The following is a 17865-nucleotide window of genomic DNA, read 5'->3' as shown; positions in this document are numbered from 1 at the left end:
AGTAATTTTTCATTGAAATGTGACATGGGACATGATGAAGCAATGCTCCAACAGTGAGTGCTGTGTGTGTTCCAACAGTGAGTGCTGTGTGTGCTCCAACAGTGAGTGCTGTGTGTGTTCCAACAGTGAGTGCTGTGTGATCCAACAGTGAGTGCTGTGTGTGATCCAACAGTGAGTGTTGTGTGATCCAACAGTGAGTGATGTGTGTGCTCCAACAGTGAGTGCTGTGTGTGCTCCAACAGTGAGTGCTGTGTGTGATCCAACAGTGAGTGTTGTGTGTGCTCCAACAGTGTGTGTTCCAACAGTGAGTGCTGTGTGTGATCCAACAGTGAGTGCTGTGTGTGATCCAACAGTGAGTGATGTGTGTGATCCAACAGTGAGTGCTGTGTGTGCTCCAACAGTGAGTGCTGTGTGTGATCCAACAGTGAGTGTTGTGTGTGCTCCAACAGTGTGTGTTCCAACAGTGAGTGCTGTGTGTGATCCAACAGTGAGTGCTGTGTGTGATCCAACAGTGAGTGCTGTGTGTGCTCCAACAGTGAGTGTTGTGTGTGCTCCAACAGTGAGTGCTGTGTGTGCTCCAACAGTGAGTGCTGTGTGTGCTCCAACAGTGAGTGCTGTGTGTGATCCAACAGTGAGTGCTGTGTGTGCTCCAACAGTGAGTGTTGTGTGTGCTCCAACAGTGAGTGCTGTGTGTATTCCAACAGTGGGTGCTGTGTGTATTCCAACAGTGGGTGCTGTGTGTGTTCCAACAGTGAGTGTTGTGTGTGTTCCAACAGTGAGTGTTGTGTGTGTTCCAACAGTGAGTGTTGTGTGTGTTCCAACAGTGAGTGCTGTGTGTGTTCCAACAGTGAGTGTTGTGTGTTCCAACAGTGAGTGTTGTGTGTGTTCCAACAGTGAGTGTTGTGTGTGTTCCAACAGTGAGTGTTGTGTGTGTTCCAACAGTGAGTGTTGTGTGTGTTCCAACAGTGAGTGTTGTGTGTGTTCCAACAGTGAGTGTTGTGTGTGTTCCAACAGTGAGTGTTGTGTGTGTTCCAACAGTGAGTGTTGTGTGTGTTCCAACAGTGAGTGTTGGTGTGTGTTCCAACAGTGAGTTCTGTGTGTGTTCCAGAAATGAGTGCTGTGTGTGTTCCAACAGTGAGTGGGTTGTGTGTTCCAACAGTGAGTGCTCTGTGTGTTCCAACAGTGAGTGCTGTGTGTGTTCCAACAGTGGGTGCTGTGTGTGTTCCAACAGTGAGTGCTGTGTGTGTTCCAACAGTGAGTGCTCTGTGTGTTCCAACAGTGAGTGTTGTGTGTTCCAACAGTGAGTGCTGTGTGTGTTCCAACAGTGAGTGCTCTGTGTGTTCCAACAGTGAGTGCTGTGTGTGTTCCAACAGTGAGTGTTGTGTGTTCCAACAGTGAGTGCTGTGTGTTCCAACAGTGAGTGCTGTGTGTGTTCCAACAGTGGGTGCTGTGTGTGTTCCAACAGTGAGTGCTGTGTGTTCCAACAGTGAGTGCTGTGTGTTCCAACAGTGAGTGCTGTGTGTGTTCCAACAGTGGGTGCTGTGTGTGTTCCAACAGTGAGTGTTGTGTGTTCCAACAGTGAGTGCTGTGTGTGTTCCAACAGTGGGTGCTGTGTGTGTTCCAACAGTGAGTGCTGTGTGTGTTCCAACAGTGAGTGCTGTGTGTGTTCCAACAGTGGATGCTGTGTGTGTTCCAACAGTGAGTGCTGTGTGTGTTCCAACAGTGAGTGCTGTGTGTTCCATCAGTGAGTGTTGTGTGTGTTCCAACAGTGTGTGTTCAAACAGTGAGTGTTATGTGTGTTCCAACAGTGAGTGTTGGTGTGTGTTCCAACAGTGAGTTCTGTGTGTGTTCCAGAAATGAGTGCCTTGTGTGTTCTAGCAATGAGTGCTGTGTCTGTTTCAACAGTACAAAGGCCACCTTGGCAGGGTTTATTGTGTCTAAATTTGAAGATGAAATTTGAATAATGAATATTTACATGATGTCATGCCAAAGGTGCAAGTTCATTCACATATTCTGTAAATGTCCCTTTTCTTTTTCAGAATTGTAGAAGTTTTCAGCCGTCGCCTCCAAGGTAGGATATCATATATTTTGAAATAAAAATGTAATCAGTTGATTGAAATTTACAGTTGATGTTAAAAAGCCCTGTTGTCCAAGACTAGAAGCCAGACAGTGGTGGAATCTAAGTAAGTCCCCGACATCACAGTCAAGGTGAGTCTGGACCAGAAAGTCCAGTCACACAACAGGCCTTTTGATGATGCCAGCACAATTGTCATGTGCTGCAGAGTTTACGATGAAACTCAGTATCTTCTATCAGCCATCAGAAACGTGGAAAAGTTGAATATTTGCAACACTGCATGTGATCTCTCACTGTACAAAACCAGTTCCATTATCACTGGGTAGAACTTTGCATTGGCTGACAATGGCAGACTGCAGAACATGGTTTATCCCTGATCCTTGAATGCGTGTTTTCACACCATAGAAACTTTGGTACTGTACAAAAATCGTCTTAAAAAGAGTTCTTGTAACCGTTTGTTTGTGACACCTGAATCCAACCAGAAATCAAGATAAAAAACAAAGCAGTTGTGGGTATAAAAGTTTATGGTTGAAATGTTGGCATATTATTTTTGTTTGTAATGTAACTCATAAACATTGTGAACGTTTAGTCTTTCATGGCTGGTAATCTAAAACAAATTTGTATTTTGCCTTGCCACCTATAGCAATATCCAGGGCGGTGATTTCTACAGGGGAATTAAATGACTTAATTGTTGCTAATTAAACAGGCGCAGTATTCTTTATGTAAGGAATATATGACCTGGCATTACTAAATAATTGAAAATTCAATAATATTTCCTTCTATATGGTACACACTGGAATAAACAGAGAAGTTAATGAAGACAATGTGTTTCATGAAATAACTCTCTCTTATAATATTATTTGCCTACAAACTGTAGCACCATTTACAGTGTTGCATCAGCTTGAATAACAAAATGAACAGCTGATTGTGGGAAACACATCTGCTAAAATGTCTGTCACTGAACTTGTGAATAGTTCCTTGGATTAATCTTGGATTAGACATGTTTGTAAACAGTAAGATGGCCATGTGAATGTTGTCAGGCTTAATTCACAGTTCACACTCTAATACCGGGTATGACCACCAGTGCTGGTCGGTCACTGCGGGGGGAAGGCCTCTGACGTGATTGGTTTTCTGATGTCAATGCCACAAGTTCCATACAGTGTTCCTATGGACATAATATCGACGAGCAATTTCCCGTCGTGAGGTTCCGGCTTGGAGCATTCCTAGTTCCCTCCACCATTCATTTTCAGAAAGCGTTGACACCAAAAGAGTTTACTTGTGGTTCGAAATTCTCTTTTTTTTTCAGGTAACACTCATTGAACGTGTCTTTATCCACAATGAAAAAAATCTATCTTCAACTCATGTTTAAATACCCACAAGCTGACTCGTTTTTTCATGAAATTGCACATATAAGTAAATTTCACCAGGTTTTCAAACAGTCACAGCATTTGTAAGCTCTGTTATTGTAGTATGGACGTGTTTTTAATGGTTTGGGTTAGACTTGATCAAATTTATCCCAAAATGTATGTGTCACAAGAATGTTTGTTGTGTATATTAATTATTCTTCAAAAATAAGATAGATAATAAAAACATTTTTGCATCATAAACCACCCCCGTGGTGTAGTGGTTAGAGCGTCCGCCCGGAGATTAAGGTCGCGGGTTCCATCCCCGACCGCGTCATACCAAAAGACTTAAAATATGGTACTTGTTGGTCCCTGCCTGGCGTTCGGCATAATAATGTGTCTGAGTGGGGTATTCATGCTTCACTGCGGCATGGTATCTCAGTGGGCTAGCACTATAAAACCAGCTTCAGTCTGGGCTAGTACAAGCAGCCGCACATACACATACATACGCATGCACGTTGTCATATGAGCGAAATATTCTCAAGTACGACGTTAAACCCAATTTCACCTCACCTCACCTATTGCATCATAATTAGAGTCATGAATAGCAAAAACCAAATACAGTTTCCACTGTTTGAAGACAAAATATCTCTGCTGAGTGAAATATCATCCAGTACCAAATATACCCTTCCTACTGGACCGTGGTAGGATTTCCTCTCATCACTAATATCTATGATTACCCACGGTCTTAAATAGTTTTTTTGTATGATTTCAGTGCAAGAGCGGCTGACCAAACAGATAGCAGTTGCCATAACAGAAGCCATCCATCCCTCCGGAGTAGCAGTAGTTATAGAGGCCACGTAAGTACATCACATATTGACAGTCAGTGTATTTTTTGCACCATATTACCATCATGTACTACATCAGTCCGGATGGACAGGGAGAACTGATCTGAAAGCTGCTTTCTACAGATGTTTGTTGGGAAGTGATTCTAGAGCATCTGCGTCATTGAGCAACTGGAAATCAGACCCATAGTTTTTTTATTTGTTAGAATCTTCACATTTATTATTAGCTTTACTGGTCCTTGACCGAGTTAGTTGTCTGTCTGACCAGCCATCCAAGTTTCTGGACAGATAGTTTTGTGACAACAAAGTGTCTTTCAAGAATGGATTCACCAATTCTAGCAACAGTGCTACGTAGCATGAATGTTTGTTACCATAATAAGGTTCAATGAAGAGTGTTTCAGTGATGGTTTACTGATAATCACATGAAACAGAACACTTAACATAGCACTTACTATCACATTAACATTAACTCTGAAACTGGTAATATTCAGAAAGGACTGGTGGCGTTTCCTTTTGTCGACAATGCAACATTTTGCAATCCAGTTTAGTTGCCATTAAACATCCTAACTGTTTGGATAAAGAAGTGGCCAGTCTTTGTCACTAAGATGACTGCTGATCAGAAATGAAAAAGAACATAGTAGGCACAGCTTTATAGTGTTGGGCAATCTGTCATTGACGTAACACTATTTGATGATTGAGGTTTGTGCCCAACTTTACAGATAAAGAGAGTCATGTTGGAGGCATGGCACATCACAGTGTAGTTTGTAGCTTAGTGATGAGGTAGGCTGACACCACCACAGCTATTGTACAGGGTTGAAGGGTTAAAGATTGCTGCCTCACCATGAGAATTGGTGTTCAAGTCCTGAATGGGAACAGTGTCAAGCTACATGTCGGGTACACAGAGCATGTGATCTGGACTGACAGTTTTAAGACTTCAGTTTTGGTGGCTAAGTGTGTTAGGTCACTGTGTGTTTGTGCTGTCAATTAGGTGTGTAAGTTTGTGAATGTGGGTAATTCTTACGAACCTTCTTCCTCTATTACATCATTTCCATAAGTCCTGTTTTGGTGGCTGCTGTCACACTTAAGATTTCCAAAAGAAGTCCTCTTTGCTGTCAGCTATACATAAGTTGCACTTGCAATATTTATTACCTCTCTTAACTGAACCCATTCAACAACTGGCAAAGGCAACACTGCTTAACAACTTTGAGAAGCTTCTCTATCTGCAATGGCAACTGCTGCTACAGTATCTTAGCTTCATGCATTAGAGTATTCAAGTCTTATGCAAGAGAGGAATTGGAAGTCCATTGCCTTTCAAGCCCTTCCCAACTTTGTAGCAAAGAATCAGTTCTGCCATGGGTCCTTTAGGCCATTGGAATTACACCAGTCCTGCCCAAGAGATAATTTATCTCTTGTAAAACTAAATCTAATCAAGATATTACCAAAGCTACAGTAGCTATCTACCACTCGATCAGCTTGGTCATCAGTTTCAAACAGGATCTTCGGTGGGATTCACACTTAATTTTACTTCTTTGAGGTTGTCTATTAAACAGGACCCATGATTGCTGCCCAAACTTTTATCATGTTTTAAAAGCCCAAATTTGTTCCTTTCTGTGAACAGAAAAGTTGGGATTGGGTGTGGCTGTGCAGCAGTTTCAGAAGGGGAGTACATTTGTCTACAACATCTGATACAGGCCAAAGTCATGTGAAGGTCCTTACCAGGGAGTAACGTCAGAAAAATCGATAGTGTCAAATAACCATAAGTGACCTCATAAGTTCATCATTTAAAGAATGTATGAAATACATAACAGTAATTCAGAGAAGGTATCACATATCTGATTATTGTTCAGATTTTCATATTGTCATCATTGCATATACTTCTAAGAATATTACCTCTATTACTATCAGAATTACCTCCTCCCACCTCCCTAAGCAGCTGTCTATGTGCAAGATTTTGGAAAGAAGTGAGGTTTCCGCATCTTTGTGCACAGACGTAGCTGTGGGCTAATAGTTACTGTCTTTACAAGGAAATTTGCAGTACTTTAAAAGATATAATATGGGCTATAATTCTGCATTAATTACTACCTCTATTACATCATAGTTATAAATCCTGTATTTTGGCTGAAATTACACTAAACTACCACCCAAAATGTTCGTCAAAGAAATGGTAACATTAACTGGGAGAAATCCTTGGGACAAAGACCTTAAGTGACACTGGAACCATCCTTGGGGCAAAGAGCTTAAGTGACACTGGAATCATCCTAGGGGCAAAGAGCTTCAGTGACACTGGAACCATCCTTGGGACAAATAGCTTCAGTGACATTGGAACCATCCTTGGGACAAAGAGCTTCAGTGACATTGGAACCATCCTTGGGACAAATAGCTTCAGTGACATTGGAACCATCCTTGGGACAAATAGCTTCAGTGACATTGGAACTATCCTTTGGGCAAAGAGCTTCAGTGACACTGGAACCATCCTTGGGACAAAGAGCTTCAGTGACATTGGAACCATCCTTGGGACAAAGACCTTAAGTGACACTGGAACCATCCTTGGGGCAAAGAGCTTATGTGACACTGGAACCATCCTTGGGGCAAAGAGCTTAAGTGACATTGGAACCATCCTTGGGACAAAGAGCTTAAGTGACACTGGAACCATCCTTGAGACAAAGAGGTTCAGTGACACTGGAACCATCCTTGGGACAAATAGCTTCAGTGACATTGGAACCATCCTTGGGACAAAGACCTTAAGTGACATTGGAACCATCCTTCGGACAAAGAGCTTCAGTGACATTGGAACCATCCTTGGGGCAAAGAGCTTAAGTGACACTGGAACCATCCTTGGGACAAAGAGCTTCAGTGACATTGGAACCATCCTTGGGGCAAAGAGCTTCAGTGACATTGGAACCATCCTTGGGACAAAGAGCTTCAGTGACATTGGAGCCATCCTTCGGACAAATGGCTTCAGTGACATTGGAACCATCCTTGGGACAAATTGCTTCAGTGACATTGGAACCATCCTTGGGGCAAAGAGCTTAAATGACATTGGAACCATCCTTGGGACAAAGACCTTAAGTGACACTGGAACCATCCTTGGGACAAAGAGCTTAAGTGACACTGGAACCATCCTTGGGGCAAAGAGCTTAAGTGACACTGGAACCATCCGTCGGACAAAGAGCTTCAGTGACATTGGAGCCATCCTTGGGGCAAAGAGCTTAAGTGACATTGGAACCATCCTTAGGACAAAGAGCTTAAGTGACACTGGAACCATCCGTCGGACAAAGAGCTTCAGTGACATTGGAGCCATCCTTGGGGCAAAGAGCTTAAGTGACATTGGAACCATCCTTAGGACAAATAGCTTCAGTGACATTGGAACCATCCTTGGGGCAAAGAGCTTCAGTGACACTGGATCCATCCTTGGGACTAAGAGCTTCAGTGACACTGGAACCATCCTTGGGGCAAAGAGCTTAAGTGACACTGGAACCATCCTTAGGACAAAGAGCTTCAGTGACATTGGAACCATCCTTGGGGCAAAGAGCTTCAGTGACATTGGAACCATCCTTGGGACAAAGAGCTTCAGTGACATTGGAACCATCCTTGGGGCAAAGAGCTTCAGTGACATTGGAACCATCCTTGAGACAAAGAGCTTCAGTGACACTGGAACCATTCTTCGGACAAAGAGCTTCAGTGACATTGGAACCATCCTTGGGACAAAGACCTTAAATGACACTGGAACCATCCTTGGGGCAAAGAGCTTCAGTGACATTGGAACCATCCTTGGGACAAAGAGCTTCAGTGACACTGGAACCATCCTTGAGACAAAGAGCTTCAGTGACACTGGAACCATCCTTGGGACAAAAAGCTTAAGTGACACTGGAACCATCCTTGGGGCAAAGAGCTTCAGTGACACTAGAACCACCCTTGGGGCAAAGAGCTTCAGTGACACTGGAACCATCCTTTGGGCAAAGAGCTTCAGTGACACTGGAACCATCCTTGGGGCAAAGAGCTTCAGTGACATTGGAACCATCCTTGGGGCAAAGAGCTCCAGTGACACTGGAACCATCCTTGAGACAAAGAGCTTCAGTGACACTGGAACCATCCTTGGGACAAAGAGCTTAAGTGACACTGGAACCATCCTTGGGGCAAAGAGCTTAAGTGACACTGGAACCATCCTTGGGGCAAAGAGCTTCCATGACATTGGAACCATCCTTAGGACAAATAGCTCCAGTGACATTGGAACCATCCTTGGGGCAAAGAGCTTAAGTGACATTGGAACCATCCTTGGGACAAAGAGCTTAAGTGACACTGGAACCATTTTTACTGCGCAATTTGAATAAACCCAATGATGAGAGTATACAGTTGATGTTTACCGGTGGATGCTCACTTTTTGGCAAGCACCAGTTTATGAAAGCACTTTTATTTTAAATATATTTTATGTCTCAATTTTTATCCCACCGGCATGTAATGCGGTGGGATATAGTCATCGCCTCGTCTGTCTGTCCGTCCATCCGTCCGTCCGTAATCATTTTGTTTCTGGAGCATAACTCAAGAACCGTTCAATATTTTTCAACAAAATGTGGTAGATATATCAAACAGAACCTTAAGTGGTGCCTTTTGCTATTTGCAGATTTTAGGCATTTTTATTTTTCTTGGTTTCCATGGAAACATTTTGGACTTAGTCTAAAAAAGTAAGGATTGCTTTCGTTTCCAGAGCACAACTCAAAAACTGTATAATATTTTTCAACAAAACTTGGTAGATATATCAAACAGATCCTAAAGTTTTGGGCATTTTTATTTTTCCCGATTTTCATGGAAATGATTCGGACTTAATCCCAAAAGGGAGGGTGGGCTTCGTTTCCAGAGTATAACTCAAGAACCGTTCAATATATTTTAACAAAACTTGGTAGATATATCAAACAGAACCTTAAGTGGTGCCTTTTGCTATTTGCAGATTTTTGGCATTTTTATTTTTCCCAAAAGGAGGGGTTGGTTTCGTTTCCGGAGCACAACTTGAAAACTTCTCAATATCTTTCAGCAAAACTTGGCAGATATGTGAGTCAGATCTTGAAGTGGTGCCTTTTGCTATTTGCAGATTTTTGTGATTTATTATTTTCTCAGTTTCCATGGACAAAATTCGGACTTAGTCTCAAAAGGGAGGGGTAGGTTTTGTTTCCGGAGCACAACTGGAAAACTTCTCAATATCTTTCAGCAAAACTTGGCAGATATGTGAGTCAGATCTTGAAGTGGTGCCTTTTGCTATTTGCAGATTTTTGTCATTTTTATTTTTCTAGGTTTCCATGGAAACATTTCAGACTTACTAGTCTCAAAAGGGCGGGGTAGGTTTCGTTTCTGGAGCACAACTGGAAAACTTCTTAATATCTTTCAGCAAAACTTGGCAGATATGTGAGTCAGATCTTGATGACTCTTGTTTATAGTGGAGATAGTGGACTTTTATTGAAAATCTGGAAGTTTAGTATTAGTCTGACTTTAGCCAAAATATAAGATTTATGGCCATGATGTAATAGATGTTGTATCATCAGAATTATTTTGAATGATAACTATTTGATATTTGTTTTAACTTCATATGGATAGCTGGCAAGTGTGTAAGTGGTACTTTTGTTGTCATGGAACAACTTGAACTTTTATCTTTTATCCAAATTAGCATGTTCAAATAAGGCGTATGATTCGTCTGGTATCAAATCCTTTATCGCAAAAATATTGGGCTCATAGATAGGAATGGTGCCTGTCCTACTGACAGAAAATTTACAGATGCAAGCATACAAGGGTGGCAGATGATATGGACGACTTCTTTACTATAATTTACCAGGGTGTATTTGAGTGTTCCTTGTTTGACTGTGCCCATCTTTATCGAATATATACCTCCTCTCTCCTCCCTCTCTCTCTCTCTCCCTCTCTCTCTCTCCATCTCTCTCTCTCTCTCCTTCTCTCTCTCTCTTTCATATATATATATATATACCGTAGGTAAGCCGAAGCCGAATTTTGAAGACCAAAAAGGCAGTCTGTAGAAGGCTCGACTCATCTACAGGTTAGACTTGTCAAACAAACAAGAGAAGACGACTTATCAGTAAAGACGTCAAATTTGCAACATCACCAGACAAGATTATTTACGTTTTCAGTTATACTTTGTTTTTGTTTAGCATTGTCTTATATGCAGGGATACAGATTACCGTGTGTATTGGTATAACAGAGTAAGAAATAGCAATCAGCTGTGCACACGTTTCTCAGCAATCCCCCGCAATTTGACCTGTCACTGATGAGGTTTCACACAGTCTTGTTATTTCCACCGCGAAAACAGTTTGTTGACATGTGATCGTCCAGCTACAACTAACATGAAACAAAATATGTGTACGTATCCATTTTCTGACATCTACACTTGGATAATATGGACTGAGGTTATTAATATTGGAGGGACACACGATTTCACTGCAGTTAATGTAAAAATTGTGTTTGGACATTTTGAGTAAAATAAATAAACTAGATTGCAAACATAAGTCCAGATATACAAAGAACATGTTTCATTTCTTCTTTGAGTGGCATTTTAGAAGTTGGGAAGTACAATATAGAACAAACTTTATGGATAACAACTTCTTTTTATTCGGTCGTGAGTGCGACGTTTCGATACAGATTCTTGTACCGTTGTCAAGCATAATGGGACATGAAGGAGGGGAAGTGTATATATACTGGATGTGACAATGTGACAAAGAAAACAACATAATTAACATAATTGGCTAGGCAGAAGGCTGATGAAGCCAGAGAGTAGACAAAGGACAGGCGTAGAAGCCAATGATGTACAAATGATAATGACATGTTTATACAGCAGTGAGTTTATACAGTGGATTGGGCTTGGTGGATGAGTGCATCATAAGCGGATGGAATGAAGTATCCTTGGTCTCGGTTGATGGTGGGCTTTTGGCGTTTGATGTGGATGGCTTCGGTGAGCTTGCGTTTAGTGAAGTCTGTTTGTTTGTTAGAGAGATTGGTGATGTCAGACCACTCTATTTGATGATTGGGGCTTGCTTTGATGTGGTCGGAAATGGCTGATTTGCTGTCGGAATTGGTAACAGAGGTCTGATGTTGTGGACCTATTTACTAATGTACCAAGAGAAGAAGAGCTCCAAGCCTTACGCCACAGAATTGATAAACTTCAACAACCCCTCAACACCAGCCTCTCAACCGACTCCATCATCAGTCTCACCTCAACCTGCATCAACTCCACCTACTTCACCTGGGGGGACGAGATCTATGAACAAATTCATGGACTTCCCATGGGCTCCCCCTTATCCCCCATCCTAACCGAAATTTACATGACGGACCTGGAAGATAAAGCACTGGATACTGCACCCTTCAAACCCACATGTTGGTATCGCAAAGTGGATGACACCTTCGTCATCCTCCTACCTCAGCAAGATCCCACTCAGCTTCTTACCCATCTCAACAACCAACATCCCCGCATCAAGTTCACCATGGAAACCGAGCAGAACCAGCAACTACCTTTCCTTGACGTCCTTGTGTCCCGCACCTCCAGCAACCAACTCCAGACCACTGTATACAGAAAACCCACCCATACGGATCAGTATATCCACTACAACTCCAATCATCCACCTAAAGTTAAGACCGGCATCATCTCCACACTAACCAGAAGGGCCAAGAACATCTGCTCAACTAAACTACAAGATGAAATCGAACACCTCAAGAAAGTCTTCGTAGAACGCAACCACGTTCCATCCCAAATAGTCAACAGAACCATCGCTGCCACCCTGTCACCCCCTACCAAAAGACCCAAACAAGATTTAGCCCCCATCAAGATATCCATCCCCTACATTGGCAAACCGTCACATCAAATCAGCCGCCTCCTGAAAGATCAAGCTGGCATAGATACCACCTTCTCCGAGACCTCCAACCTTAACAACATTCTCCATGCCAATGGAAGAAAACCCGCCACCGTAAAGAACAACAACCCAAAATGTGTCATCTACAAAATAAACTGTGATTGTGGGCAGAGCTACATAGGCGAAACGTCCCGACCCATCAACACCCCGAGTGAAAGAACATCAGACCTCTGTTACCAATTCCGACAGCAAATCAGCCATTTCCGACCACATCAAAGCAAGCCCCAATCATCAAATAGAGTGGTCTGACATCACCATTCTCTCTAACAAACAAACAGACTTCACTAAGCGCCAAGCTCACCGAAGCCATCCACATCAAAGCGCCAAAAGCCCACCATCAACCGAGACCAAGGATACTTCATTCCATCCGCTTATGATGCACTCATCCACCAAGCCCAATCCACTGTATAAACTCACTGCTGTATAAACATGTCATTATCATTTGTACATCATTGGCTTCTACGCCTGTCCTTTGTCTACTCTCTGGCTTCATCAGCCTTCTGCCTAGCCAATTATGTTAATTATGTTGTTTTCTTTGTCACATTGTCACATCCAGTATATATACACTTCCCCCCTCTTCATGTCCCATTATGCTTGACAACGGTACAAGAATCTGTATCGAAACGTCGCACTCACGAATAAAAAGAAGTTGTTATCCATAAAGTTTGTTCTATAACATGTTTCATGATGAGACATTCTATTTCACATGACTGATCACAACGAAATGATGAGCAAAAGTTTCTGGTTTGGCTTATCTGCGGAACATACCATTTTGATACTGATTTTAATTAGCAATTTACTACCTTGGCTTACCTATGAAAACGGCTTATCTATGGTAATATACAGTATGCATCATATACATTGCGCTCAGACCATGCAGAAAGAAATAGGAGCTGATTGTAGTCAGTTCCTACAGGCATGTCCGCACATATATGACCACCAATAGTGTAGTATCAGAATATCCTTACTTCTCTGTTGCAGTCCTCTTTATGATGTAACCCAGTCCAGGTAATGGCAGTGTGTATTTAGCATGAGCATGTAGTGTACCTTCTTTCCTACATACATTTACTTTTTTAATGTTTTTTCCTTCATCACTCGGCATTATTCTAAAAGTACAGGGGGTTTTCAAATGTCAAATTGGCAGACTCACTGTCTCTCTCTCTCATCTCATCTCATGTAGTCCACAGTCTTGACATACACTAAAGTAAAATTGTAACAGGCACTTTTACATTAACTTTTTATAACATGCATTTTGCCTGCTGCATACTGATTTGCATATAGTTTGTTGGTGTACTACATGTACTAGACTACCGATGTCGTCTATAACAAAAGGAGTCCATGAGTGTCGACATTTTTTACAGATTAAGTGACTGACTCAGAAACATTGACAAGTTAACTGTCAATTGGTAAAGATCTTGTCCATAAAACATGTCATGTTTTCAGAGTAAGAAGAGCTCTACTGCCTCTCATAATCCACCATATATGAGTAGATCACAGATGAGGCTTGGGTCCTTTTGGCGGCTTGTCTTCAGGGTGTGCTGTTCACCGAGGAAGCACCTGTCCCCTACCTCTGTTAATGACATACCCCACATGGGCACAATGTGTTAAGCCCATTTCTGGTGTCCCCCGCCGTGATATTGCTGGAATATTGCTAAAAGCGGCGTAAAACTAAACTCAGTCAGTCAGTCAGTTAATGACATAATTCATCAGCAATTATTATTGATCAGCAAGGAACGAAATCCACTGATGACAGAGATGAACTTAAGTAACAAGTTTTAGTGATACAACGGAGGCAGGCTGCTGTATATGTCCTTCGAACCTGACCCATTGTGTTAAATCGTATCCTCAACATACAACATAAACCTGACCCATTGTGTTCAATCCTATCCTCAACATACAACACCAACCTGACCCATTGTGTTCAATCCTATCCTCAACATACAACACGAACCTGACCCTTTGTGTTCAATCCTATCCTTAACATACAACACGAACCTGACCTATTGTGCTCAATCCTATCCTCAACATACAACACGAACCTGACCTATTGTGTTCAATCCTATCCTCAACATACAACACGAATCTGACCCATTGTGTTCAATCGTATCCTCAACATACAACACGAACCTGACCCATTGTGTTCAATCCTATCCTTAACATACAACACGAACCTGACCCATCGTGTTCAATCCTATCCTCAACATACAACACGAACCTGACCCTTTGTGTTCAATCCTATCCTTAACATACAACACGAACCTGACCCATTGTGTTCAATCCTATCCTCAACATACAACACGAACCTGACCCATTGTGTTCAATCCTATCCTCAACATACAACACGAACCTGACCCATTGTGTTCAATCCTATCCTCAACATACAACACGAACCTGACCCATTGTGTTCAATCCTGTCCTCAACATACAACATGGTACCGGGAATCCTCATATTTAAACCCTGGGCTTAATTTCAAATTTGACCCATTTCATCTAAGAAACATTTTTTCTGAAATTAAGCTCTGCTTAAATTTGAGAGGAGGTAAAATACAACAAAACTTTGTTCTTTATAAAAGTTAAATGGAACGAATCTTATTCCATGAACAAATTCAATCATCTTTTTTTAACATAACTATTATAATTTGAGAGAATTCTTATAAAATTCAAACTATTGTGTTGAAATCAGGGCTTCGGTCATTGATCTGCCTTTGGAAACAAAGAGTTCAATATTTTTGGGGATCTGCCATTTTTGAACATTCAGAAGATTTTTTAAGATCACCATAACTTTGAGAATGTGACCATCCATGCAAATTCCCAAGACCACGGTAAATCTGTTCTTATCGTGTCCAGTAGTGAGATCACTCTAAAAAGCCCTTGGGCTTAAATTTAAAAATCAAAACTGGCTTAATAACGACATGGCTTAAATATGAGGATTCCCGGTATCCAGCTAACACTTCTCAACAGAGTCAGTCACCAGAGGCATACAACTGTATGGAGAGCCAACTGATTATACATCAGTGAGGTTCAAGCTGTTATGCAAGAAAATGATCTCTTGATATTTCAAACAGAGGCATGACAGGGAGTTTTCTCAACAAGTGCATACTTGGTGCCATTTCCATATTGATGTTCACAATTCAGGCTAGTTAATCAGAAGGGATCACCTCAATATTCTCTGATCAACACAAGAATCATTTACCATGGCTTCACACAGCAACTGTACCTTTTCAGCCATACAGGTGGCATTTCTTCAAGAATGCCTCTAAAGTTAACACCTGCAGAGATTCCAGTCTCAGTTGGGTCTCCTAACTGGTCCTGATCATGCCGTTAAGTGAATTGCACACTGATTTCATAATGATATGTAGTGGTGTCTGAGCTTACTGATTTGAGGTAATTATATGATCACAAAAGGATATTTACATACAAGTACTCTTTGTTAGGGATCCTCAGCTCTGTTCTTCCATTTGGGGACTGATTGAATTTGATTTTGGTCTACTGCATAAAACGCATCATAGTTTTTAATTAATTGTCGAGGAATCTGTGCCACTACCTGTGCTGTGGAAGAAATACAATGTGAGAGATATATTGAGATTGAGAATTGATGAATTTCTAGTAACTTTGATATTTTAAAGACTTTATTGTATCTCACACTGTTTATGCTAATAACAATTTTCTTAAAAACTAAAAAATTTCCTAGTGACCCTGTGGCAGAATGCATGACTTCCGGCTGAAATGTTTCATGTAGTGCCTTTGCATGTCATCTGGCCAGCTGTTCCCAACTATGCCGAAAAAGTGCTTCATACAATGTTGAATACAAATATATTTATTCTGAAATTATATTATGCATCTTTCAATACACGTACATGAAGACTTTTGAGGTCATGATTCTCATTTTGCATGGACTTGTTGATGCACAGCTCACAAGTTGAATGTTTGTGAGGAGTGTGATATGCATAGTTTTTGTATGTAACCATCACACAATGATTGTTTTGCTATGAGGTTCTCTCCAAGACACTTTGCTTAACTGCATGCAACACTTTTTCAAAGCAACAGTTTGTGTATGCTGCAAAAAATAATGACAAAAAAATAGAAATTTCCAGAGATTTAAATCTTCATCAAGACACAATATTATCTCCTGGGCGACGTAATCCACTGCAGGGCAAGGCTCATGACTCCCCCCAGTCCAGTCGTCCACACTTGACATCACAGCAATAAGACGACCATATTCAGATGGTACATCTACCGAATCAATACCAAACTGACTTATTTCTTTGGTTGAGACCAATAAGTGGATTGACCGTACACAACTGATTGCGGGAGCACAACATCTGGTCACCACATCCAGTGATTCACCTAATTTTGCTTCTCTATCAGCATCAAGCAAGCCTAGCTTGGTGTGGACAGCATCTGCGTCTACAAAACTGGAAACGTATCCTGTCTACACACAATAAATGAAAGGACACAATTCAACTAGAATGACATACGCACTCAAGTAGATGTTCTACTTTTAGTACAAATGTATTTTGGATGAGATGGAACAACACATATCCTTTCAGTTTGCAGGTACATGTAGCATGTGTGATTACTTGATGGCCAAAGTCGTTTGACAGGAAGTGACTGGACACTCCATGGGATGTTGTTGACACCTCTGGCAGTGCTGCATTTGGAACATGCAATTTTATGGAACTTGAAATGCCTTCTCAGGCTGCATGTTACATCATGAGGCCAACACTGCCTTACAATCTCAGTAGGACAGCTGCAGGCATGTTACATCATGAGGCCAACACTGCCTTACAATCTCAGTAGGACAGCTGCAGGCATGTTACATCATGAGGCCAACACTGCCTTACAATCTCAGTAGGACAGCTGCAGGCATGTTACATCATGAGGCCAACACTGCCTTACAATCTCAGTAGGACAGCTGCAGGCATGTTACATCATGAGGCCAACACTGCCTTACAATCTCAGTAGGACAGCTGCAGGCATGTTTTATCTGGAATGAGTTTGCTGTGAAGTTTTCAAGCATTAAAGTAATAGTTTTGGACTGAAGTTGCATGGTGGCATGTTGTTTGTTTGTTTGCTTATTGTTGACCACAGTAATTCTCCAGCTGTTTGACTGTGGTCTGTAAATAAATGAGTCTGCACCGACAATCCAGTGATTGCCATTAGGTGGCATGTAATGGTTTCTTTGATGCATCGGGCAGATATAATGGGGTTGCTGTCTTTTTAATATGCATGCAAGCACTCTTCAGCTCACCTTTACTAAAAGTGAGCTTATGTCATGCACTGTTGTAAAAAGCTTCTACAGTTTACAGGAATGTCCAATCGGTCAAAAAATCATTATCAGGTAATTTCTGTGAATACTAAACCTGTATTACATCAGTGCCACAAATCCTATATTTCAGCAATCATAATACAATAAAATTGTGTCAACATGAATGTTCTCTACAGTCAACTATCATTTAGTTGTGCTGCTAATCCTGCCTAACATCCCATGCCTATAGCATAGGCACAGAATAAGAAAACCTTACTTCTTTCGTGTCTGTGATGGTGTCATCAGTAAGGAGTGAATGACTTGTACCAGAGGAACACTCTGGTAGATAACACCAACACACGCTATAGTTTGGCATGAAATGCATGTGGACCCGTTTTTTTTGTAAATATCTCTTCATCCAATGATCCAATCGATCTCAAACTGTTCAAGT

General features: G+C 41.5%; 1 protein-coding gene across 3 annotated transcripts in view; it reads left to right on the top strand.

Annotated features, from left to right (window-relative positions):
• Positions 1-17865, top strand: part of LOC124256139 (GTP cyclohydrolase 1-like) — an 80818-nt gene that overhangs the window by 46175 nt on the left and 16778 nt on the right. The window contains exons 4-7 of one of the 3 annotated variants that reach the window (XM_046690112.1): positions 2040-2071; positions 4193-4277; positions 13148-13174; positions 16717-17209. In XM_046690112.1, the coding sequence (XP_046546068.1) occupies positions 2040-2071; positions 4193-4277; positions 13148-13174; positions 16717-16750 (178 nt within the window). In that variant the 3' untranslated portion in view covers positions 16751-17209. Of the gene's footprint in view, positions 1-2039; positions 2072-4192; positions 4278-13147; positions 13175-16716; positions 17210-17865 lie in introns of those variants that run through there. The other 2 variants (XM_046690099.1, XM_046690105.1) reach the window with 2 other exon arrangements.

Source organism: Haliotis rubra, unplaced genomic scaffold (genome assembly GCF_003918875.1).
Source record: "Haliotis rubra isolate DU_JTF1 unplaced genomic scaffold, ASM391887v1 Scf116, whole genome shotgun sequence".
NCBI lineage: Eukaryota > Metazoa > Mollusca > Gastropoda > Lepetellida > Haliotidae > Haliotis > Haliotis rubra.
This window is presented reverse-complemented; position numbering and strand designations above follow the sequence as displayed.